Source organism: Globicephala melas, chromosome 16 (genome assembly GCF_963455315.2).
Source record: "Globicephala melas chromosome 16, mGloMel1.2, whole genome shotgun sequence".
Classification (NCBI taxonomy): domain Eukaryota; kingdom Metazoa; phylum Chordata; class Mammalia; order Artiodactyla; family Delphinidae; genus Globicephala; species Globicephala melas.
In genome coordinates this window covers 25,256,060-25,283,726 of record NC_083329.1, presented here as the reverse complement: position 1 = coordinate 25,283,726, position 27,667 = coordinate 25,256,060, and the positions used below count along the sequence as shown (strand labels likewise).

General features: G+C 35.5%; 1 protein-coding gene across 4 annotated transcripts in view; it reads right to left on the bottom strand.

Annotated features, from left to right (window-relative positions):
- The window catches only part of NT5C2 (5'-nucleotidase, cytosolic II), a 151,286-nt gene that overhangs the window by 68,093 nt on the left and 55,526 nt on the right, over nt 1-27,667 (bottom strand). For all 4 annotated transcript variants that reach the window (XM_070043913.1, XM_060286581.1, XM_070043912.1 and 1 more), the window contains one exon: nt 9,011-9,137. In XM_070043913.1, coding sequence (XP_069900014.1) covers nt 9,011-9,111 — 101 coding nt within the window. In that variant the 5' untranslated portion in view covers nt 9,112-9,137. The remainder of the gene's footprint in view (nt 1-9,010; nt 9,138-27,667) is intronic.

Here is a 27,667-nt window from a genome sequence, read left to right as displayed (position 1 = left end):
ATCATAATAAGGAAATGGAAGAAGAACAAGTCATACATTCTGAAGGCCAGTTTCTTAATAGTGACACATGACCATTATTTCCATATTGAAACTTGGAAGACCAATATTAAGCAAGAAAAAAAGCTAGAAGTTAGATATTTATTTACTTAATTAAAAATATTTAGCTTCTTCTAAAAGGGAATTCTAAAGCATCACATACAATGTACAGTTATGATAAATGATCATCACAGCCTGCCTAATTTAACCAATGATAAATTAGCAACCCCAATAAATGTCTTTAATAAAAAGCCCTGAAAGAGAACATTCTACAAATTGACTTAACTAGAAAACTAAAACAAATTTCTTTTAAATGCTTTCTATTTAAAAATTTTAATTAACAAAAGCAAACACTTGCAAGAGTTCAAGAACCTAATTTTTTATATTAAAAGGAAATTCTGCAATATGCTACAGCATGGATGAATCTTGAAGACATCATGCTAAGTGAAACAAGCCAGTCACAAGAAGACCAATACTGTATGATTCCTTTTATATGAGGTACTTAGGGTGGCCAAAATCATCAAGACAGAAAGATAATGGTGATTAGTTGCCAGGGACTGGGGTGAGAGGAGAATGGAAAGTTATTGCTCAGTAGGTGTAAGGTTTCAATTTTACAAAATGAAAAGAGTTGTGGGGATGGACAGTGGTGATAACTACACAACAATGTGAATGTATTTAATACCACTGAACTGTATACTTAAAAACAGTTAAGATGGCAAATTTTATGGTATGTGTACTTTATTAAAATTCTATTTTAGTAAAAAAAAAAGGGGGGAAATAGGGGAAAAAATAGAAAAAGGGGGAGGGAGTTTTAAATGACTTAAGAATTCAAACCCTTCAAGATGCTTTTTCTATTCTTTCTATTGTTTCAGATTCCACTCTACTATATGAAGAATGTAGGGTACAGAGCCTGTCCAGAATCTTCCAGGAAGTATCATTCTAAATGAGTCAGAAGTGCTCTCAGGCTGTGAAATATTAAATACAATTAGGACACTTGATGTTTCCTAGATGATCTCTCTTCATTGCATAATTCTAGCCCTTGTTTCCACTGATAAATACATTACATCACAACCAAACGTATACTCCATGAATATAAAGACTGAGCAAATAATTGAACAGAAAGTATAAAACACCTCTATATTTTATCTCTTCCAAATGCATGTTTTATGTGTTTTATTTATACATACACACATAAACACTCTGTTTTATATTTTAATTCCCACGCACATCTAGCAACACGTCTCACACGCTGCAGGGGATCATTGGTACCCACTGATTGATTCTGAGTCTTCATATCTTAATGGGAACCTGAAATGTTTTTACTCTTTCAGGGTTTAAGAAAAAACAGCAGCCTAACATCTAGAAATGCTACATAGCCAGCAGATGTTTCTGCTTAATAGGGTTAAATCAATTTGTTATGGAATACTTTGTTTCCTTCATATAAACACATTCACCAGAGAACTGCCAAGAAGGTAAAATCACAACCTGCTGGGCCAGTGACTGGGAGTTTATTCAGTAAATGCTCAGCTTGTTTTCACTTGTGGATCAGTTGATTAAAGACTCTTATATGTAGTGTGTAACATAAACTCCCAAGTAAGCAATTATTAATTAGCAATTATTAAGTTCAAAGCAACAAACATTTATTGAGCATAGAATTTTTAAAGCTAGAAGAAGACTTAAAGATCTTCCTCTTTAATCTCATCATCTTATAGCTAAAGAAACCACCACCCAGGGAGGCTAACTGGTCTCCCCAGGATCACAACAAAACCTGAACCCAGCTCTTCCAACTCTGACTCCAACTGTTTACTTCTTTTCCATTGCTTAGAACAAATTTCAGAGACAGCATTATAAGCTTATATTTTGTCATCTTCACTATGTTCCTAGGTCCAATGTATCATAAATATACAATGTATTTGATTCCTAGACATTTACATTTTTAAAGTAGATCACTTGTGTACATTTCTTTTTGATCTTGATTATTAAAATTATGTACAAATATTCAATATAAGTGTTTTGGTTCCTTGAAGTATACTACTAATATAAATATGGCTTATTTTTCTTTCTGGTAGATTTGTACCACCAAGTGATCAAAATAGAAAACTTATGGGGGCCTAAAACAAGGTAAATGGGTACTGCCTACAGTGGGATGGACTGGAGATTCCACCTTGCCAAGACAGAGATTTCCTGTCAGCTCCTGTGCTTAATTTAGGTCATACTGAGCTAAGGACTATGTAAAATATAAATATGCATTAAATGAAACTGACAAGAAAGGACAGTTTATATTGCATGAAGCTGTTGTTCAACAAATACTGGATGGTAAGAGAACATAAAACCCCTCTGACCAAACCGAACCAAGAATGTAGAAGAAATGGGTGTTCCCAATGAACATAACAAGCAAACAGAAAAAGCAGAATACAAGACTTGGAATTTTGAAAAGGCAGTACCCATGTTTTAAACTCAGAGTACAAAAATCAGCACATTTTGTGAGATTCAGGATTCATCCTTTGCATCCTTCTAAGAATGTGACACCAGCTGGCAGGCAGGTGTGTTTTTCACCTAAAAGTGATAAAAGTTTGTGTATATCATAAATTAAATGATTTGAATACAAACCTTTTTGCTTTTGGAAGTCAGTTTTTAATTTTTCATCTTGAACTCTCTCCTGATATGTTTCCAAAATTTTATTCTTTAGTACAAGTAGTATTTACAACGTTTGTTTTTACATTAACTTTTTTCTTAATGTAAACATTAATGAATTGGAAAAAATGCTACCTAGTGACCTACCATCAGGGAAATATCACCAACCTACTTTAAAAACCAACTATTGATGCAATGATTAACTTTCAAAATATTCAATATCAAGTAACTATTTTCTTCAAAATATTAATGCTTACTGAAGCACTAAAATGTTACCTAATTCTGACCTAGCTTTCCTACACAGAGAAGAATGGAATCGGAATTATTTTTTTGTCTGCGTACAAGAACTTATCTGTATAAACTAGTTTAACCATCCCAGAACAGATGAGTAATGATGAGTTGTTGTAGACTTCCTGGAGTTCCTATGCAACGTTTCTGCACTACCAGTACACCAGCATTTCCACTTTTCCTGGCTTTCCCAGGACAGAGGCAGAGAGAGTTCTACTAGGGCCCAGATCTTTCTATCCTACAGGTATAAACTTCTAATTTCTGTCTAAAACCAAATGATTCCTAACTGCACTACTTCCAAGTATCTCAGCCACTTAAGATTCAGGTAGCCATTAAGATTTAGAAGCAGCCATTTAACTGAATCTATTAAAACTGGCAAATGAATTGAAAATACTTACTTTTTAAACTTTTAAAGGAAAAATGATTTAGAGAAAATATTAAAGCCTTAAATCAATATAAGAAAACACTGCTAAGACCCAGAATTATCCACATTCAATCTAATACAGTAATCAGCAGGCACAATTCTAAAACTATTTAAAAACTATAATCAGTTCGTGGCAAATGGAAATTAAAAACTGCATTATTGAGAGGACAGACAGCAGAAGCAAGAAGAACTACGATCTTTCAGCCTGTGGAACAAACACCACGTTCACAGAAAGACAGACAAGATGAAAAGGCAGAGGGCTATGTACCAGATGAAGGAACAAGATAAAACCCCAGAAATACAACTAAATGAAGTGGAGATAGGCAACTTTCCAGAAAAAGAATTCAGAATAATGATAGTGAAGATGATCCAGGACCTCGGAAAAAGAATGGAAGCAAAGATGGAGAAGATGCAAGAAATGTTTAACAAAGACCTAGAAGAATTAAAGAACAAACAGAAATGAAAAATACAATAACTGAAATGAAAAATACACTAGAAGGAATCAATAGCAGAATAACTGAGGCAGAAGAACGGATAAGTGACCTAGAAGACAGAATGGTGGAATTCACTGCTGCAGAACAGACTAAAGAAAAAAGAATGAAAAAAAATGAAGACAGTCTAAGAGACCCCGGGACAACATTAAACGCAACAACATTTGCATTATAGGGGTCCCAGAAGGAGAAGAGAGACAGAGAAAGGACCAGAGAAAATATTTGAAGAGATTATACTTGAAAACTTCCCTAACATGAAAAAAGGAAATAGCCACCCAAGTCCAGGAAGTGCAGAGAGTCCCATACAGGATAAACCCAAGGAGAAACATGCCGAAACACAGAGTAAGCAAACTGGAAAAAATTAAAGACAAAGAAAAATTATTGAAAGCAGCAAGGGAAAAACCACAAATAACATACAAGGGAACTCCCATAAGGTTAACAGCTGATTTCTCAGCAGAAACTCTACAAGCCAGAAGAGAGTGTCATGACACATTTAAAGTCATGAAAGGGAAGAAGCTACAACCAAGATTACTCTACCCTTCAAAGATCTCATTCAGATTCAATGGAGAAATCAAAAGCTTTACAGACAAGCAAAAGCTAAGAGAATTCAGCATTACCAAACCAGCTCTACAACAAATGCTAAAGGAACTTCTCTAAGTAGGAAACACAAGAGAAGAAAAGGACCTACAAAAACAAACCCAAAACAATTAAGAAAATGTTAACAGGAACATACATATCGATAATTACCTTAAATGTGAATGGATTAAATGCTCCAACCAAAAGACACAGGCTCGCTAAATGGATACAAAAACAAGACCCATACATATGCTGTCTACAAGAGACCCACTTCAGACCTAGGGACACATACAGACTGAAAGTGAGGGGATGGAAAAAGATATACCATGCAAATATAAGTCAAAAGAAAGCTGCAGGAGCAATACTCATATCAGATAAAATATACTTTAAAATAAAGAATGTTACAATAGACAAGGAAGGACACTACATAATAATCAAAGGATCAATCCAAGAAGAAGATATAACAATTATAAATATATATGCACCCAACATAGGAACATAAGGCGACTGCTAACAGCTACAAAGGAGGAAATCGACAGTAACACAATAATACTGGAGGACTTTAACACCTCATTTACACCAATGGACAGATCATCCAAACAGTAAATTAATAAGGAAACACAAGCTTTAAATGACACAATAGACCAGGTAGATTGAATTGATATTTATAGGACATTCCATCCAAAAACAGCAGATTACACTTTCTTCTCAAGTGAGCATGGAACATTCTCCAGGATACATCACATCTTGGGTCACAAATCAAGCCTCAGTAAATTTAAGAAAATTGAAATCATATCAAGCACTTTTCTGACCACAACGCTATGAGATTAGAAATCAATTACAGGGGGAAAAAAGGTAAAAAATACAAACACATGGAGGCTAAACAATACGTTACTAAATAACCAAGAGATCACTGAAGAAATCAAAGAGGAAATCAAAAAATACCTAGAGACAAATTACAATGAAAACATGACAATCCAAAATGTATGGGATGCAGCAAAAGCACTTCTAAAAGGGAAGTTTATAGTTATACAAGCCTACCTCAAGAAACAAGAAAAATCTCAAATAAGCAATCTAACCTTACATCTAAAGGAACTAGAGAACGAAGAACAAAAAAACCCCAAAGTTAGCAGAAGGAAAGAAATCATAAAGACCAGAGCAGAAATAAATGAAATAGAAACAAAGAAAACAATAACAAAGATCAATAAAAATAAAAGCTAGTTCTTTGAGAAGATAAACAAAATTGATAAACCATTAGCCAGACTCATCAAGAAAAAGAGGGAGAGGACTCAAATCAATAAAATTAGTAATGAAAAAGGAGAAGTTACAACAGACACCGAAGAAATACAAAGCATCCTAAGAGACTACTACAAGCAACTCTATGCCAATAAAATGGACAACCTGAAAGAAATTGACAAATTTGTAGAACGTATAACCTTCCAAGACTGAACCAGGAAGAAATAGAAAATATGAACAGACCAATCACAAGTAATGAAATTGAAACTGTGATTAAAAATCTTCCAACAAACAGAAGTCCAGGACCAGATGGCTTCACAGGTGAATTCTATCAAACACTTAGAGAAGAGCTAACACCCATCCTTCTCAAACTCTTCCAAAAATTGTGGAGGAAGGAACACTCCGAAACTCATTCTATGAGGTCACCATCACCCTGATACCAGAACCAGACAAAGATACTACAAAAAAAGAAAATTACACACCAGTATCACTGACGAATATACATGCAAAAATCCTCAACAAAATACTAGGGAACAGAATTCAACAACACACTAAAAGGATCATACACCATGATCAAGTGGGATTTATCCCAGGGATGCAAGGATTCTTCAATATATGTAAATCAATCAATGTGATACACCATATTAACAAACTGAAGAATAAAAACCATACGATCATCTCAATAGGTGCAGAAAAAGCTTTTGACAAAATTCAACACCATTTATGATAAAAACTCTCCAGAAAGTGGGCATAGAGGGAAACTACCTCAACATAATAAAGGCCATATACAACAAACCCATAGCAAACATCATTCTCCATGGTGAAAAACTGAAAGCATTTCCTCTAAGATCAGGAACAAGACAAGGATGTCCACTCCCGTCACTATTATTCAACATAGTTTTGGAAGTCCTAGCCACGGCGATCAGAGAAGAAAAAGAAATAAAAGGAATACGAACTGGAAAAGAAGTAAAACTGTCACTGCGTGCAGATGACATGATACTATACATAGAGAATCCTAAAGATGCCACCAGAAAACTACTAGAGCTAATCAATGAATTCGGTAAAGTTGCAGCATACAAAATTAATGCACAGAAAGCTCTTGCATTCCTATACACTAATGATGAAAAATCTGAAGGAGAAATTAAGGAAACACTCCCATTTACCATTGCAACCAAAAGAATACAATACCTAGGAATAAACCTACCTAAGGAGACAAAAGACCTGTATGCAGAAAACTATAAGACACTGATGAAAGAAATTAAAGATGATACCAACAGATGGAGAGATATACCATGTTCTTGGATTGGAAGAATCAATATTGTGAAAATTACTATACTACCCAAAGCAATCTACAGATTCAATGCAATCCCTATCAAATTACCAATGGCATTTTTTACAGAACTATAACAAAAAATCTTAAAATTTGTATGTAGACACAAAAGACCCCAAATAACCAAAGCAGTCTTGAGGGAAAAACATGAATCTGGAGGAATCAGACTCCCTGACTTCAGACTACACTACAAAGCCACAGTAATCAAGACAATATGGTCCTAGCACAAAAGCAGAAATATAGATCAATGGAACAGGATAGAAAGCCCAGAGATAAACCCATGCACCTATGGTCAACTAGTCTATGACAAAGGAGGCCAGGATATACAATGGAGAAAAGACAGTCTCTTCAATAAGTGGTGGCTGGGAGAACTGGACAGCTACATGTAAAAGAATGAAATTAGAATACTCCCTAACACCATACACAAAAATAAACTCAAAATGGATTAGAGACCTAAATATAAGACCGGACACTATAAAACTCTTAGAGGAAAACAAAGGAAGAACACCCTTTGACATAAATCACAATAAGATCTTTTATGATCCACCTCCTAGAGTAATGAAAATAAAAACAAAAATAAACAAATGGGACCTAGTGAAACTTAAAAGCTTTAGCACAACAAAAGAAACTACAAACAAGACAAAAAGACAACCCTCAGAACGGGAGAAAATATTTGCAAACGAATCAATGGACAAAAGATTAATCTCTAAAATATATAAACAGCTCATGCAGCTCAATATTAAACAAACAAACAACCCAATCCAAAAATGGGCACAAGACCTGAACATTTTCCAAAGAAGACATACAGATGGTCAAGAAGCACATGAAAAGCTACTCAACATCACTAATTATTAGAGAAATGCAAATCAAAACTACAATGAGGTATCACCTCACACCAGTTAGAATAAGCACTATCAGAAAATCTACAAACAACAAATGCTAGAGAGGGTGTGGAGAAAAGGGAACCCTCTTGCACTGTTGGTGTGAATGTAAATTGATACAGCCACTATGGAGAACAGTATGGAGGTTCCTTAAAAAACTAAAAATAGAATTACCATATGACCCAGCAATCCCACTACTGGGCATATACCATGAGAAAACCATAATCCAAAAAGACACATGTACCCCAATGTTCACTGCAGCACTATTTACAATAGCCAGGACATGGAAGCAACCTAAATGCCCATCGAAAGATGAATGGATAAAGAAGATGTGGTACATATATACAATGGAACATTACTCAGCCATAAAAAGGAACAAAACTGTGTCATTTGTAGAGACGTGGATGGATCTAGAGTCTGTCATACAGAGTGAATTAAGTCAGAAAGAGAAAAACAAATATCGTATATTAACGCATATATGTGGAACCTAGAAAAATGGTACAGATGAACCGGTTTGCAGGGCAGAAACTGAGACACAGATGTAGAGAACAAATGTATGGACACCAAGGGGGGAAAGAGGAGGGGGGGGTGATGAATTGGGAGATAGGGATTGACATATACACACTAATATGTATAAAATGGATAACTCATAAGAACCTGCTGTATAAAAAAATAAAATGAAATTCAAAAATTAAAAAAAAAAGATAGTGCCTGTTTCCCCATATCTATACTAATACCTAACCTTTTGAATCTTTGACATTGTGATAAATTAAAAATATATCTCATTTTAAAACAAAAAAAACAGAAAAAAACAAACTGATTAATAACTAAGGCACAATTTTCTAGCAGCTGAAGACTTTCTGCTCTTAAGGACTTGTTTTAGTAGATATAAGAAGCAGTAAGAATTTTTTTTTAAAAAGCACCAACAGTGTGGTTGTAAAATTCTGGCAATAAAATTCTGGACTTTGGACTGGGTTTGAACCATGAACCAGCTATGTGATCTAGGGTAAATTGCCTAACCACTCTGCACGTTAATTTCATCATGTGTAAAATGAAGATATTATACGCCCACTTTATAGAGCTGTTTTGAGGATTAAATAGACAAAATACTTACCGATGATAAGCTTCTCGTCGATACTTTTTCAGGAAATGTTTATCCATGTTAGCAGGCATATCTGCTGCATTTTGTAACCGATCACTCCAGGAAGTTGTCATTTTATTTTATTTGTATGCTCTCAATTCTAGAAAAGAAAATCAGTAATTTAGTAGATTAACATCTGTATATTGAAATCAGATTTTTTTTTAAATTAGTAAAACTCTATCTTGCAAATTGTCTGATACAACTATTTAAATATATTGAATGTGGAAATATACTGAAAAATTAAACTAACACTTCTAAACTATGTAAATTTAGGAAAATAATTTCATATAGTAATTTCTATCCAGAAAGATCATATATAACACTTTCAAATAATTAAGCATGATTGCCAGTAACAATTTACTTTAATCCTAGATTCTAGAAAAGGGGCTGAGACCACAGACATGTGAAAATATATAATTTTCAGTTAATGTATGTTCAAAATATGTAAAGTAAGCAACTTTTTAATTCTGATAAACATACTAAACTCAATCAATGGTAGTACAAATATGTATGCGTATTTGACTTCTAATTATATTATGCTTTTATATTTTTCAATGACAAATTATCTTGCAGCTAGTATTACAGACTGAACTAGAAGAAGAAATAAACTAAAACATTTCATCTCATTAGAATAAACATCTAAAACGAGGTGAGCAGGTGTCTTTACTGTATTTTTACTATAGGCACTGTTACAGGTTTCACTTCTATTTTTGCAGTTTTCATCTGCAGCTTTAAATAAGGATGAAAAATAACCTTTTAGAGTTAAGAAGTTTATTCACATTTTATTAAAATACCAATGTTTGTAAAAACATCTGCATTCTAACTTATTTCCAATTTTGAAAATGCTAACATTGTTTATCACATTATGGCAATTTTAAAGTAAGCTATCTTTGTAGCTTTTTAAAATAATAATTTACTGAGGTGAAATTCACATAAGAAAACAAACCATTTTAAAGTAAGTCAATGGCATTTAGTATGTTCATAATATAGTGCAACCACCACCTCTATCTAGTTCCAAAATACTTCTGTCACTCCAAAGTAAAACCCTTTACCCATTAAGCAGTTTCTCCCCATTCTCCCCACCCCACGGCCACCCCGACCCCACTTCTGCCTCTTCGAGTTTATCTATTCTGGATATTTCATATAAATAGAATCATATAGAATGTGAGTTTTTGTATCTGGCTTCTTTCATTTAGCATGTTTTCTAGTTTCATCCATGTTCTACCATGTTTCAGATACTTCCTTCCTTTCTATGGCTGAATAATAAATATTCCACTGTGTGCATGTACCACAATTTGTTTATCTCTTCATCCGCTGACAGACATTTGGACTATTTCCACCTTTTGGCTACTGTGAATAGTACTGCTATAAACATGTATGAACAATGTATTTACTTGAGTACCAGTTTTCAATTCTTTTGGATACATATTTAGGTCTGTAATGTTTCTGAAATAATCAAGATTTCCAAACACTGTTTAGATAACAAAAGTACTGGTACTTGCAAAAGACTCTAGTTAAGGGACTTCCCTGGCAGTCCAATGGTTAAGACTCCGTGCTTCCACTGCAGGGGGCACAGATGCGATCCCTCGTAGCGGAACTAGGACCCCACATAACTTAAGACAAGTTATTTGCTAGGCTACTATAACTGAATCTAGATACGCTATGGGGTTTTTTAATTTTAAAAAATTAATGTGGCAAATCCAGACTACTTTGTGGACCAAAAAAGTGTGAAATTTTGAAAAGTAAAGAATTATAATGGAACTTCAATGGTTTTCGGTGGGGGGAGGAGTGGAGGTTGAGGGAAGGACCAGGACTATATCTTACATAAGTTTAAATAAGACTCAGAAATGAAATTTGTACTCTATGACGAATTAAATCAGAATAGTCATGCTATTAAAGAAAAACGTTAACTTGAGCTCTACTGCAATTATAGTCCATATAGTAAAGTGTAAGAAATAAATTTTGTTTATTTACTGTTAAGGCCTTCAGTGAACTCCAACTTTTAAAAAACCTCTAATAGTATTCACAAAAGTCTACCTCTTTTTATTTTTAAGAAGTTAAGGAGGGATTCCCTGGTGGCACAGTGGTTAAGAATTGGCCCGCCAATACAGGGGAAGCGGGTTAGATCCCTGGTCTGGGAAGATCCCACATGCTGCGGACCAACTAAGCTCGTGTGTCACAACTACTGAGCCTGCACTCTAGAGCCCGCAAGCCACAACTACTGAGCCGGTGTGTCACGACTACCGAAGCCTACACGCCTGGAGCCCGTGCTCCACAAGAAGAGAAGCCACCACAATGAGAAGCCCGCACACCGCAACGAAGAGTAGCCCCCACTCGACGCAACTAGAGAAAGCCCATGCACAGCAACGAAGATTCAACACGGCCATAAATAAAAAAAATTAAAAAAAAAAAGGGACTTCCCTGGTGGCGCAATGGTTAAGAATCTGCCTGCCACTACAGGGAACACGGGTTTGAGCCCTGGTCTGGGAAGATCCCACATGCCACAAAGCAACTAAGCCCATGTGCTACAACTATTGAGCCTGCGCTCTAGAGCCTGTGAGCCACAACTACTGAGCTCGCATGCCACAGCTAGTGAAGCCCGCACGCCTGGAGCCCAAATTGGAAAAAATTAAAGACAAGAAAAATTATTGAAAGCAGCAAGGGAAAAACCACAAATAACATACAAGGGAACTCCCATAAGGTTAACAGCTGATTTCTCAGCAGAAACTCTACAAGCCAGAAGAGAATGGCATGACATATTTAAAGTCATGGAAGGGAAGAAGCTACAACCAAGATTACTCTACCCTTCAAGGATCTCATTCAGATTCAATGGAGAAATCAAAAGCTTTACAGACAAGCAAAAGCTAAGAGAATTCAGCATTACCAAACCAGCTCTACAACAAATGCTAAAGGAACTTCTCTAAGTAGGAAACACAAGAGAAGAAAAGGACCTACAAACACAAACCCAAAACAATTAAGAAAATGTTAACAGGAATATACATATCGATAATTACCTTAAATGTGAATGGATTAAATGCTCCAACCAAAAGACACAGGCTCGCTAAATGGATACAAAAACAAGATCCATACATATGCTGTCTACAAGAGACCCACTTCAGACCTAGGGACACATACAGACTGAAAGTGAGGGGATGGAAAAAGATATACCATGCAAATGGAAATCAAAAGAAAGCTGCAGTAGCAATACTCATATCAGATAAAATATACTTTAAAATAAAGAATGTTACAACAGACAAGGAAGGATACTACATAATGATCAAGGGATCAATCCAAGAAGAAGATATAACAATTATAAATATATATGCACCCAACATAGAAACACCTCAATACATAAGGCAACTGCTCACAGCTGCAAAGGAGGAAATCGACAGTAACACAATAATACTGGAGGACTTTAACACCTCATTTACAGCAATGGACAGATCATCCAAACAGAAAATTAATAAGGAAACACAAGCTTTAAATGACACAATAGACCAATAGATTGAATTGATATTTATAGGACATTCCATCCAAAAACAGCAGATTACACTTTCTTCTCAAGTGAGCATGGAACATTCTCCAGGATACATCACATCTTGGGTCACAAATCAAGCCTCAGTAAATTTAAGAAAATTGAAATCATATCAAGCACTTTTCTGACCACAACGCTATGGGATTAGAAATCAATTACAGAGAAAAAAAGGTAAAAAACACAAACACATGGAGACTAAACAATACGTTACTAAATAACCAAGAGATCACTGAAGAAATCAAAGAGGAAATCAGAAAATACCTAGAGACAAATGACAATGAAAACATGATGATCCAAAACCTATGGGATGCAGCAAAAGCAGTTTTAAGAGGGAAGTTTATAGCTATACAAGCCTACCTTAAGAAACAACAAACATCTCAAACAATCTAACCTTACACCTAAAGGAACTAGAGAAAGAAGAACAAACAAAACCCAAAGTTACTAGAAGGAAAGAAATCATAAAGATCAGAGCAGAAATAAATGAAACAGAAACAAAGAAAACAATAGCAAAGATCAATAAAACTAAAAGCTGGTTCTTTGAGAAGATAAACAAAATTGATAAACCATTAGCCAGACTCATCAAGAAAAAGAGGGAGAGGACTCAAATCAATAAAATTAGTAATGAAAAAGGAGAAGTTACAACAGACACCGAAGAAATACAAAGCATCCTAAGAGACTACTACAAGCAACTCTATGCCAATAAAATGGACAACCTAGAAGAAATGGACAAATTCTTAGAAAGGTATAACCTTCCAAGACTGAACCAGGAAGAAATAGAAAATATGAACAGACCAATCACAAGTAATGAAATTGAAACTGTGATTAAAAATCTTCCAACAAACAAAAGTCCAGGACCAGATGGCTTCACAGGTGAATTCTATCAAACACTTAGAGAAGAGCTAACACCCATCCTTCTCAAACTCTTCCAAAAATTGTGGAGGAAGGAACACTCCGAAACTCATTCTATGAGGTCACCATCACCCTGATACCAGAACCAGACAAAGATACTACAAAAAAAGAAAATTACACACCAATATCACTGACGAATATACATGCAAAAATCCTCAACAAAATACTAGGGAACAGAATCCAACAACACACTAAAAGGATCATACACCATGATCAAGTGGGATTTATCCCAGGGATGCAAGGATTCTTCAATATATGCAAATCAATCAATGTGATACACCATATTAACAAACTGAAGAATAAAAACCATACGATCATCTCAATAGGTGCAGAAAAAGCTTTTGACAAAATTCAACACCATTTATGATAAAAACTCTCCAGAAAGTGGGCATAGAGGGAAACTACCTCAACATAATAAAGGCCATATACAACAAACCCATAGCAAACATCATTCTCCATGGTGAAAAACTGAAAGCATTTCCTCTAAGATCAGGAACAAGACAAGGATGTCCACTCCCGTCACTATTATTCAACATAGTTTTGGAAGTCCTAGCCACGGCGATCAGAGAAGAAAAAGAAATAAAAGGAATACGAACTGGAAAAGAAGTAAAACTGTCACTGCGTGCAGATGACATGATACTATACATAGAGAATCCTAAAGATGCCACCAGAAAACTACTAGAGCTAATCAATGAATTCGGTAAAGTTGCAGCATACAAAATTAATGCACAGAAAGCTCTTGCATTCCTATACACTAATGATGAAAAATCTGAAAGAGAAATTAAGGAAACACTCCCATTTACCACTGCAACAAAAAGAATAAATTATCTAGGAATAAAATTAAAAAATTAGCAGCATTCCAAGGAAAAGGAAACTATGATACATAACGAGGAGAAAAATCAACTGAAGCAGGAACTTACCTGGTGGTCCAATGGTAAAGAATACACCTTGCAATGCAGGGGACACGGTTTTGATCCCTGGTCAGGGAATTACAATCCCACATGTCATGGGGCAACTAAGCCCACGTGCCACAACTACTGAGCAGGCACGCCTCAACTACAGCCCACGTGCCACAAACTACAGAGCCCACGCGCCCTGGAGACTGCGTGCCACAACTAGAGAAGCCTGTGCACCACAACGAAGAGCCCGCACACCTCAATGAAAGATCCCGCATATCTCAATGAAGATCCCTGGTGCCTCAACTAAGACCTGATGCAGCCAAAAATAAATAAAATAAATAATGAATAAATCTTTTTAAAAAAATCAACTGAGGCAAACCCACAAATGACACAGATGATAGAATACTCAAAGACACTAAGTTATTATAACTGGACAAAATTCAATATATAATATGCAATTCAAATAATATATCATTCAATATATAATTGATAATTGAATGTATTTCATATGTTCAAAAAACTAGAAGACTGAGAATGTTAAGTACAGAATCTTTTTAAAAGACCCAACTCAAACATCTAGAAGTGACAACTTTTTAAAAGACCCAACTCAAACATCTAGAAGTGACAACTACAATCTGAGATGAGAAATAACACTGAATAGATTAATGACAGATTAGACTTTAAAGAAAACATTAGTAACTTGAAGACATAGCAATAGAAACTATCCAAATTAGATCAGTGACCTGTGCAACAGTTTCAAGTGTATTCTGATTTCTAATATATGCATAATTGGAGTCCACAAAAGAAAAGAGAAAGTGAGAAGACAGAAAAATTATTTAAAGAAATAGTGGAGGGGGGGGGAACAAAAAAAAAAACAAAGAAATAGTGGGGGAAATTTTCCAAACTTAATGAAAATTATAAATCTACAGGTCCAAGAAAACTCAGTAAACCCCAAGCACACAAAACAAGAAAACTACACCAAGGCACATCAAAATCAAATTACTTAAAAGGAGTGATAAAGAGAAAATATTAAAGAAGCAGCTAAAGAAAGAAGACATCATATAGAGAAGAAAAAAACAAATTCCTCATCTGAAGCAGTGAAGCCAGAGAAAAGTGGAGAAACACCTTTAAAGAACTGAAAGAAAATAAGTGTCAACCTAGAATTCTTTCCCTGACAAAAACATCTTTCAGAAATAAAGACTTCTTCAGATGTACAAAAGCTGAAAGAATTCATCACCAGCAGACTCTAAAAGAAATTTTAAACGAAGTCCTTCAGGTAAGAGGAAAACAATACCAGATGGAACTCAATCCACACAAAGGAATGGGTAACTATAAAAGATTTTTCCCTACTATTAAGTCTTTCTAAAAGATAACTGTTGGAAGCAAAAGTAACAGTAATATATTGTTAAGTTTTAACATATATAGAACTAAAATTATGTGACAGTAATAACCCAAAGGTGTGTAAGAAGAGAACAGAAGTATACTACTTTAAGGCTCCTATAGTACACATGAAGTAGTGTACCACTTGAAAGCAGACTGTGATAAGGTAAAGATGCATACTATACACCTTAAAGCAATCACCACAGTAACAAAGTTATAGCTAATAAGGCAACAAAAGAGATAAAATGGAAACAAGAAATAATCAACCCAAAACATGAGGTAAAAAGAGAAACGGGAAACAAAGCAAACAAAAAAATAGCAAGGTGGTAGAATTTTACTCAACCATATTTTTAAAATTACATTAAGTTTAAATATCTACCCCAATCAAAAAAACAAACAAAAAAAAGCTGTAGGACCTAAATATAAGACATGACACCACAAAGCTCCCAGAAAAGAACATAGGCAAAACATTCTCTGACATAAATTGTACCAATGTTTTCTTAGGTCAGTCTCGAAGGCAATAAAAATAAAAGCAAAAATAAACAAGTGGGACCCAATCAAACTTATAAGCTTTTGAAAAGCAAAGGAAATCATAAAATGAAAAGACAACCTACAGACTGGGAGAAAATATTTGCAAATGACGCAACCAACAAGGCCTTAATTTCCAAAGTATATAAGCAGCTCATACAACTCAATAACAACAACAAAAATAACCCAATCAAAATATAGGTGGAAGACCTAAACAGACATTTCTTCAAAGAAAACATACAGATGGTCGATAGGCACATGAAAAGATGCTCAACATCGCTAATTATTAGAAAAATGCAAATCAAAACTACAATGAGGTATCACCTCACACCGGTCAGAATGGCCATCATTTAGAAGTCAACAAATAACAAATACTGGAGAGGGTGTGGAAAAAAGGGAACCCTCATACACTGTTGGTGGGAATGTAAACTGGTGCAACCAGTATGGAAAACAGTATGGAGGTTCCTTAGAAAAACTAAATCTAGGACTTCCCTGGTGACACAGTGGTTAAGAATCCGCCTGCCAATGCAGGGACATGGGTTCGAGCCCTAGTCCGGGAAGATCCCACATGCCACGGATCAACTGATCCCATGCGCCACAAGTACTGAGCCTGCGCTCTAGAGTCCATGAGCCACGCTACTGAGCCCACGTGCCACAACTACTGAAGCCCACGCACCTAGAGCCCGTGCTCTGCAACAAAAACAAGCCACCGCAGTGAGAAGCCTGCGCACTGCAACGAAGAGTAGCCCCCACTCGCTGCAACAACAGAAAGCCTGGGTGCAGCAACAAAGACCCAATGCAGCCAAAAATAAATAAATAAATTTATATTTAAAAAACCCAACAACACGAAAAATAGGGAATTCCCTGGTGGTCCAGTGGTTGGGACTCCACGCTTTCAATGACAAGGGCACAGGTTCAATTCCCTGTCGGAGAGCTAGGATCATGCATGTCACACGGTGTGGCCAAAAAATAAATAAAGTGGTTCACATAAGTTAATAAATAAATAAATAAAGTCTGTCCTCCATCCTGAGGTTTAAAAAAAAACCAGAAAACTAAAAATAGAGTTGCCATATGATCCAGCAATCCCACTCCTGGGCATATATCCAGAGAAAACTGTAATTCAAAAAGATACATGCACCTCAATGTTCATAGCAGCACTATTTACAACAGCTAAGACAAGGAAGCAATGTAAATGTCCATTGACAGATGACTAGATAAAGAAAATGTTGCATATATATACACAATAGGATACTAGCCATAAAAAAATGAAATAATGCCATGTGCAGCAACATGGATGGACCTGGAGATTATCATACTAAATGAAGTAAGTCAGAAAGAGAAAGACAAACACCATATGATATCACTAATATGTGGAATCTAAAATATGATACAAATATGATACAAACAGAAACAGACTCACAGACATAGAAAACAAACTTGAGGTTACCGGAAAGGGGATGGGGGCAGAATAACTTAGAAGTTTGGGATTAGCAGATATAAACTACTATATATAAAATAGGTAAACAACAAGGTCCTACTGTATAGCACAGGGAACTATATTCAATATCCCATAATAAACCAAAATTGAAAAGATGAAAAAGAAAAAATATATATATTTATATATATATAAAACAATCATTTTGCTATACATCAGAAACCGACACAACACTATAAATCAACTATACTCTAATAAAAAAATTTTTTTATTAAGTTGGCATGGTTACATTAACATTAGACAAAGTATACTTTAGATCAAAGAATATTACCAGGTTTAAGGAAGCCCATTTCTTAATGATAAACAGGTCAATTTATCAAGAAGACATAATAATCATAAATGCTTATGTACATCTAATAACAGAGCTTCAAAATACATTAAGCAAAAACTTGTAGAACTGCAAGGAGGAAGTGACAAAACCACAATTATAGCTGGAGATTTCAGTAATATTTCACTAACTGATAGAACAAGTGGACAAGATGTCTGTTAAGGATAGAAAAGACTTGACCAACATTATCATCCAACTTGACCTAACTGACATTCATAAAACAGTCCACCCAACAACCACAGAATACACATTCTTTTCAAGTGCACATGGAACATTTACCAAAATAGATCATGTTCTGGGCCATAAAACAAGTCTCAATAAATTGAAATTGAAAAAGAATCAAGTCTTACAAAGTATGTTCACTGGCCACAATGAAATTAAATTAGCAATAAATACAGAAAGATACCTGGAAAATCCCCAAATATCTGCAAATAAATGAACACACTTCTATATAACCCAAGGGTCAAAGAAGAAATCAAAGGAGAAATTAGAAATTATTTTGAACTGACTCAAAATGAAAATACAACATTATTAAAATTTGTGAGGACTTTCCCTGGTGCACAGTGTTTAAGAATCCACCTGCCAATGGAGGGGACATGGGCTCGAACCCCGGTCCGGGAAGAGCCCACATGCCAAGGAGCAACTAAGCCCATGTGCCACAACTACTGAGCCTGTGCTCTAGAACCCACAAGCCACAACTACTGAGCCCGCACACCAGAACTACTGAAGCCCATGCTCCTGGAGTCTGTGCTCCACAACAAGAGAAGCCACAGCAATGAGAAGCCTGCGCACCACAATGAAGAGTAGCCCCCTCTCGCCACAACTAGAGAAAGCCCCTGCACAGCAACGAAAACCCAACACAGCCAAAAAAAATTTTCTTTAATTACAAATAAAATTTGTGGGCTTCCCTGGTGGCGCAATGGTTGAGAGTCCACCTGCCGATGCAGGGGACGCGGGTTCATGCCCCATTCCGGGAAGATCCCACATGCCGCAGAGTGGCTAGGCCCGTGAGCCATGGCCGCTGAGCCTGTGCGTCCGGAGCCTGTGCTCCGCAACGGGAGAGGCCACAACAGTGAGAGGCCCGCGTACCACCCCAGAAAAAAATTAAAATAAAATAAAATAAAATTTGTGAGAATGGAATCAAAACAGTTCACTAAAAACATCAACTAAACACAAAAGGCGGCAATAATGGAGGAACAAAAAGGGTTTAAGTCATTCAGAAAACAAATAGCAAAATGGCAAAAATAAGTCCTTCCTCATTAGTAATTACTTTGAAGGCAAAGTTTCACAGAAAGGATTAAAAAGACATGATCCGGGACTTCCCTGGTGGTGCAGTGGTTGAGAATCTGCCTGCCAATGCAGGGGACGCGGGTTTGAGCCCTGGTCCAGGAAGATCCCACATGCCGCGGAGCAGCTGAGCCCGTGGGCCACAGCTACTGAGCCTGTGCTCTGGAGCCCACGATCCACAACTACTGAAGCCTGTGTGCCTGGAGCCCGTACTCTGCACCAGGAGAGGCCACCACAGTGAGAAGCCTGCACACAGCAACAAAGACCCAGCACAGCCCAAAATAATAAATAAATACATTTATTAAAACTAATATTGATAATGATATAGAGGTCTTGAACAAGTATAAACTAACTAAACCTAGGAGACACATATAGACCACTCCACCCAACAACAGAATATACATTCTTCTCAAGTGCACATGGAACATTACCCAGGATAGACCATATGTTCAACCATAAAGTAAGTCTTAATAAATGTTTAGGGACTTCCCTGGTGGCGCAGTGGTTAAGAATCCACCTGCCAATGCAGGGGACATGGGTTCGAGCCCTGGTCTGGGAAGATCCCACATGCCGTGGAGCAACTAAGCCCATGTGCCACAACTACTGAGCCTGCACTCTAGAGCCCACAAGCCACAACTACTGAGCCCGCATGCCACAACTACTGAAGCCTGCGCACCTAGAGCCCGTGCTGCACAACAAGAGAAGCCACCGTAATGAGAAGCCTGCGCGCTGCAACGAAGAGTAGCCCCTGCTCTCTGCAACTAGAGAAAGCCCACGCGCAGCAACGAAGACCCAATGCAGCCAAAAATAAATAAATAAATTTATTAATGTTTAAAAAATTGAAATCATACAAAGTATCTTCTTCTATCATAATGGAATAAAGCTAGAAGTCAATAAGATAAGGAAAACTACAAAATTCACGAATATGTGGAAGTTAATCAACACACTCTTTAACAACCAACAGGGTCAAGTAAGAAATCACAAGGAAAACCAGAAAATAGTTAAGAGACAAAAGAAAACAAAAACACAAAACACCAAAAACTTATGAGATACAGGGAAGGCCGTATGTACTCAGAGGAAAATTTACAGCTGTAAATGCCTTCATTAAAAAAGAAGAAACATCTCAAATCAATAACCTAACTTTATACCTGGAGGAACTAGAATGGCAAGAAAAAGATGAACAAACTAAGCCCAAGCCCAGCAGAAGGAAGGTAATAACAACAATTAGGGAAGAAATAAATAAAATAGAGAATAAATAAACACAGAATCAATGAAACCAAACGTTCATTCTTTGAAATGACCAACAAAATTGACAAACCTTAACTACAATGACTAGGAAACTGAGATAAGATGCAAGTAACTAGAATCAGATGAAAGCAGGGAAATTATTACTGATCACATAGAAATAAAAATCAAATCCAACAATATTTTAAAAGAATAATACAACCAAGTGGAGTCAATCCCAGGAATGCAGAGATGATTAAACATGCTAAAATCAGTCAACGTATTAGCTGACTTAAAAAAAAAAAAAAAGGAAGAAGAAAAACTGTATGATCATCTCAATAGATATAGAAAAAGTATAAGACAAAATTCGACATGCTTTCCTGATAAAAACTCTCAGCAAACTACTTATAAAGGTAACTTCCTTAGTATGATAAAGTGCATCTACCAAAAACCTACAGGTAACATCATACTAAAAAGGTGAAAGACTGAATATTTTCCCCCTAAAATCAGGAAAAAAGAGATGTACAGTCTCACCACTTCTACTCAAAATTGTACTGGAGGTTCTATCCTAGCCAGTACCATCAGGCACCTCTCAGCATATACAAAAATTTATTCAAAATGCACTGTAGGCCTAAATGTAAAATCTAAGACTATAAAACTTCTAGGAGAAAACATAAGAGAAAGTCTTTGTGAGCTTTGGGTTAGTCAAAATTTCCTAGTTCCAAAACCTAAAGCACAATGGATAAAAGAAAAAACTTGATAAATTAGATTCCATCAAAATTTAAAACTTCTGCTCTTCAGAAGACACCAATAAGAGGAGGAAAAAACAAGCGACAACAGAAGAGACAAATTCTCAACCTCATGGAGCCTACATCTTAGTGGAGGAGTAAGACAGTAACCAAACACACTGTGTCAGGTAGTGATAAGTGGTATATGGTATAGGTAAAACAAATAAGGTGAAGAGATAAAGAATGACAATGATAATATTGTAGGAAAACCTTGGAAGGTATCTATAAGGAAACAATATTTGTTCAGAGACCTCAGTAAAGTGAGGGGATGATAGATAAAACAATAAATCAACTTACTACTAGGTTGGCATTACAAGTCATGTTAATCTGTTTTGCACATTATGGTTTATATGGTTTTGCACATTATGGTATACGAGTGATGTAAAAACATTTAAAATATTTTACTCCCTTAGGAAGTTTAAATATTGTCTCTTCAACCTTGTTTGTATACTCAACTTGTCCCTTTTCATGGCTAACAGAGGAATATAAACAAAACAAAATTGTATTTTCACATTATGTTTCCATTAAAATGTTTTCTATCACTCTTTGGGAGGAAAAGCGGAGGAGATAAGCTACAGTCTGGGGGAAAATATTTGCAAATCACACGTCTGATAAAACAACATGTATCCAGAACATATACGAACTCTCAAAACACAAGACAAAGAATCCAATTGTTAAAATATGGGCAAAGTGTTTGAGTAGACACTTCATCAAAAAAGATATATAGATGGCAAATAAACACATGAAATGATACTCAACATCATTTATCAGCAGGGAAATGCAAATTACAACCATAATGAGATTCTACTACATGCCTATTAGAATATTTAAAATTAAAAAGTCTGACCGAAGAACTAAGATCCCGTGTGCCGTGAGGTGCAGCCAAAAAAAAAAAAAAAAAAGACTGACCATGCCAAATTTGATGAGGATAAAGAGCAACTAGAACTCCAATACACTGCTGGTGAGAATATAAAAATGGTACAAGCACTTTGGAAAACAATTTGCCATTTCGGTTTTGTTTTTTTTTAATGCGCTGCTGGTCTTGCAGGATCTCAGTTTCCTGACCAGGGATTCAACCAGACCCATGAAGTTAAAGCCCGGAATCCTAACCATTAGGCCACCAGGGAACTCCCACCATTTCTTTAAAAGTTAAACGTAACATCTACTCTATGTCCCAATCTTTCTACTCCCAAGTAATTGTCCAAGAGAAATGAAAGCATATATCCATATAAAGACTTGCACATGAATATTCAGAACAGCTTTGTGTGTCATAGTCAGAAACTGAAAACAACCCAAATGTCTATGAACAGGTGAATGGATACATGTTGTGTCATATCCATACAATGGAATATGATTATGCAATAAAAAGGAATGAACTATTGATATACAACAAGAATAAATCTCAAAATTATGCTGAGTGAAAGAAGACAAAAAAATGAGTGCACACTACATGATTTTGTTTACATAAAATTCTAGAAAATGTCAACTAAGCTACCGTGACAGAAAGCAGATCAGCGGTTGCCCAGAGTGGAGGCGTGAGGTGGGGAGGGGCCCAAGGAAACTTTGGGGTGTGATATGTTCATTACCTCAATTATGGTGACTGTTTCATGGTTATGTACATATGTCAAACTTATTGTACCTTCTAAATATATAGTTTGTTGTATGTATTTATACCTCAATAAAACTGTTTTTTAAAAGTCAGGCTTTTCTTTCCCTCTTTCCTTACAAATTAGAGATAGTAATTACACTAAAAAAAAGATTTCCCCCATATATTTTAACTTCTTTTTGTATTACTTTCTTCAAATTATTTGTAGGAAAAATTCAAAGCACTTTCTTGGATCATTCATGAACTAAACAGAATACATTTTATTTTAAAAATTCAAGTTACAGAGTCTCAGCAAAGATAACACAAGATTTTATTCTGCTAAAAATGTAAACATAAATGATTAAATAACCATATTATCACTAATATGAAATAAAATTTGCCATGAAGTCTATATAAGTTATGTGAAGGTACAGGGGTGAGATTTTCTTAAATCATCATCTTCAAAAAGTTCCTTATTTGGTTTTCCTATGATCTTATCTAACACATGTTAGCATTACTATGACAGACTTTTGGACTCTATTCACAGAGTCAGTCTATCTAATGTTTATTTTTTACAGTGACAGTAAAATTATAGACATTATCATCTGGCAAAAAAAAAAAAATGTTCCAATAAGTAGGTAAACATTTTATTTGTCACCTGTTTACAGTGTCAAGCTTAAGAGTAGTTTTTTCAGTAAGGTACAGCAGTGACTAATGCTGAATAAAAAGCTCAAATTTTAATTCCTTCCAAGCAATAGTGGTACAGTTTATATTGAAACAGTCCTTTGTTTCAATATAAAATATCCAGCCTGCAAAGTAGTTGTATCTGGAGAGTAACAACTGAAATGAACTCTCAGGCATTTAAAATATTTTAGTTTCACACTTTAAAAATATTTCATAGGCAAAACATACATAGTTCCCTTCACCACTAACATCATCCTCCCCCAAAGAAAGGGAAACCAGCTGCCCCAAAAGCTTCAGGTAACTTCTGAAAACAGGAAGCAAAGAGTAACTGAAACTGCAGAGTAAGCCTGGTGAGCAATCTGCAGCCTGGTTAGCAAGGCCGTTTTAACGTCTCTTTCAGGTCATGTCAGTAGCTCACTTAGAAAGAAGTAAGTAGCACTTAAACACAGTATGTAGCACAGGTCCATCAGGCAAAGTGTTTTACACACATGGCAGTTTGAACCAAATATTCATCTTTCAATGGGATTAGTGTGTCACTATAGATAATAGGGTAATGATAACAGTTAAGTAAATATGAACACTCAGTGTTTTACTAAACTTCACTGGAATTTATCTTGTGTTTGAAATACAAAACTAGGAATTTATAAGTTTTATAATCAACCACTGTCATTCTAAGAACAATGAACACTGCTCTGAGACTTGAGTGGAAAGGATAATTTTGAATGGCTTTTTTGAATTTTCTCACCAGCTGAAATTTATTTTATTTTCATAAATACAACTTTACTTGCATATGACACTAGTCATATTAAACTAGTTTACTTTATGGGAAGAGAAAAGTTAAAGCTGTATCGTCTATCTGTATGCCTGGTATCATTACGCATAGCCCCTGATAATCCTAATCCTTGACAGATGAGCAAGTAAAACCAAGAAAATACAGAGGTAAATTAGATGGTTATATCATTATGTTGCCATCAAGGGTCCCCTCTGTAACAAGACCACAAACCAATTTACTTACAAATACATTCCCTGGAAAACAAGGGAAGTCAGATCTAAATTTAGATTAATTTGTCTAACAATACTGCTGAAAACCTAAGTCACAGTATCTGTAGTTAATAGGGTCACCCCTAACTCAAAGAACAGCACTTTGAAATAAAATTTAGCTTTGAAAGTATTCTTGTAACCTTTGTTCCTTCTAATCATAAAATACATGAAGGAAAATAATCACATAAAATATTTTAAAATGGAGGAATATTAATTTTTCCCAAAAAGTAAGACTCCTAAAAGTGTGTTACATATAAATTGTGTTAAATGTTTCATTAACTCCTATCTTTTAGTTTATGAGGAACAGTTTTTTGTTCATTTTTCATTTCATTATTTTCATTCAGAGTTCTTTATATCATTTGCCCCAAGTTATACTATACATTTGTGTAAAAGACCAACATTCATAGTTTACACACCAAGTGATACAGATGGCTAACAAATTCCAACTAATAAAATCGCACTTACCTATCCACACATATCACTTGCTATCCTCTCACCCCATTTTGTTTTTCTTTTTTGCACATTTGCACTTCCAGACATAATGTATTTGACAGTTTGGTACTATCAAGTCCTTTTCTCTAAAATGTAAGTTTCATGAGGGTGAGACTTGTTTTGTTCGCTGCTGTATCCCCAGTTCCTTGAACTACAGACTTGATATATACAGGCAGAAATAAACTCCTAAATCTCTACACTTGGAGCGCTTTGCTTTCCAAAAGCTAAGTTCTGTATAAGCCTGAAAATGCAAGAATATTACACAAGTTCTTTTTAATGCTCTAAATGAATCTTCATGAAATCGTACTCTTGGTTCAGAAAACGAATAAGATTCTTAGCTTGATTAATGTAGTATTTTGCTAACATTTCGACACCAGGCCTTGGAACAAAAGGTTCCTTGTTCTCTGATAGAAAATAACAAAGCTGAGAAGAGATCTTGTCAAATAAGAAATGTAATACCTGTTGCCTGGACAATTTGTTTTTCCTCTTCAAGCAACAACATGCTCCAATCTCTAGTTTGAAACTGTAACTAGAAAATGTAAATTTATTGCATACGTTCCTAAAGTTCCAAAAATATACAAAAAAGACCCGAATTTTATGTTATCCTGAACACTTTACTGCTGCTACTCCTAGAATTCCATTACCTCTGCCATATCACACAGAATGCAATATTTGTTCTACATCTGCATGAAGGTTGCTTCCAACTGAATGTTTTGAGTAATACCAGACCTTCAACAATAACATGGTTGTTGACAAAAAGGAACAAAAGAGTATGTAAAGAAAACATTTTAAATGACTGGGCTTGAGAATATGTAGTACAGATCTCCAGTGGATGCCCGAAACTGTGGGTAGTACAGAATGCTATATAAACTGTATTTTTCCCTATACATACATACATACACATGATAAAGTTTAATTTACAAATTAGGCACATAAGAAGCACATTAACAACAATAACTAATAATAAAACAATTCCAACAATATGCTGTAACAAAAGTTATATGAATGTGGTCTCTCTCTCTCGAAATATCTTATGCTACTGTACTCATCCTTCTTGTGATGATGTGAGATGATAAATTGCCTACGTAATGAGATGCAGTAAGGTGAATGGCACAGGCACTGTGATACAGTGTTAGGCTACTATTGACCTTCTGACGATATGTCACAGGAGGATCAGCAGCTTTGGGCGATCCTGGATTACTGAGCCATGAGGATGTCAGTGATTGTGGATCCCAGGCAGGATGGTGCACGATTTCATCACACTACTCAGAAGAGCACACAGTCTAAAACTTATGAATGGTTTATTTCTGGAATTTTCCATTTAATATTTTCAGACTATGGTTGACTGCAGGCAACTGAAACTGTGGAAAGTGAAACTGCAGATAAAGTGGGACCACAATATGACTTTTATTTCTTCAAAACATTGCTATAATTAACTAAGCTATAATTAATTAATTATAATTAAACTATAATTTCAAAAGCATAAAGGTAACAAAGCTGAAAAGTTTTTACATTCAGCTAATATATAACACTTTGCACCTTTGGTAATCATTCTTGAATACTCTTTTAAAAAGCAGATAAAAAATTCTGCTTTATTTCAAAAAGAACTCATTCTCTTACCAATGAGCTCCTGGTTCACCATTCAATTTTGTTTTAGCTGTTATCTTTCCTCTTTCAAAATAATAAAGAGATAAAAACCAGAAAGGCAGAAATAATCACCATGGTATTTCTACTTTTTTATATATATACAATATTTATGGCATACTTCACTTATTTGGTAAAAATTCAGAGATACGCATAAGTTCAATGCCTTAGTAATGCTAACATAATAATGGCTAACATTTATTGAGTGCTCACTTGTTTTCATGTATTATTCTAAACTCTATACATATTTTATCTAATTAACTTCTCACAACAACCATATGAATTAGGTACAATTATCTTAATTGTACAAAGAAGAAAACGGCATAGAGAAGTTAAATAATTTGACCAGGATCACAGAATTATACTTGTAGTGAAGAGTGCAGATTCTGGAGCCATTCTGTCTGGGTTCAAAACCTGGCTCCGACACTAATTTAGCTCTATGTTTGAGCAAATTATACAATCACTTCAGTTTCTTCAACTCCAAAACGGTCAGAGTTGGAACAAGGATTTAATGCATTAATAAGCGCAAGGTGCTAAGAACAGCGGCTGACACAGTGCGTAATAAATTTTTATTTATTATACTAGAGCCCACAGTGTTTACTACTTGCGGCCTCTACACAATGTAGGGGCCTCTGCACAATGTAGTACATTATGTTTGGAGGAATGTTATAATAGGTTTCTACTTTCAGAGTCAAAACTTCAGAGTGTCAATTATGTGGCAAAGGTTATACAATTTCACACATTTTTTCATGTCAATGTAAGTATCCTAAATCTAATCTTAATCTACTATCTGTAGGTTTCTTTCCTTCCC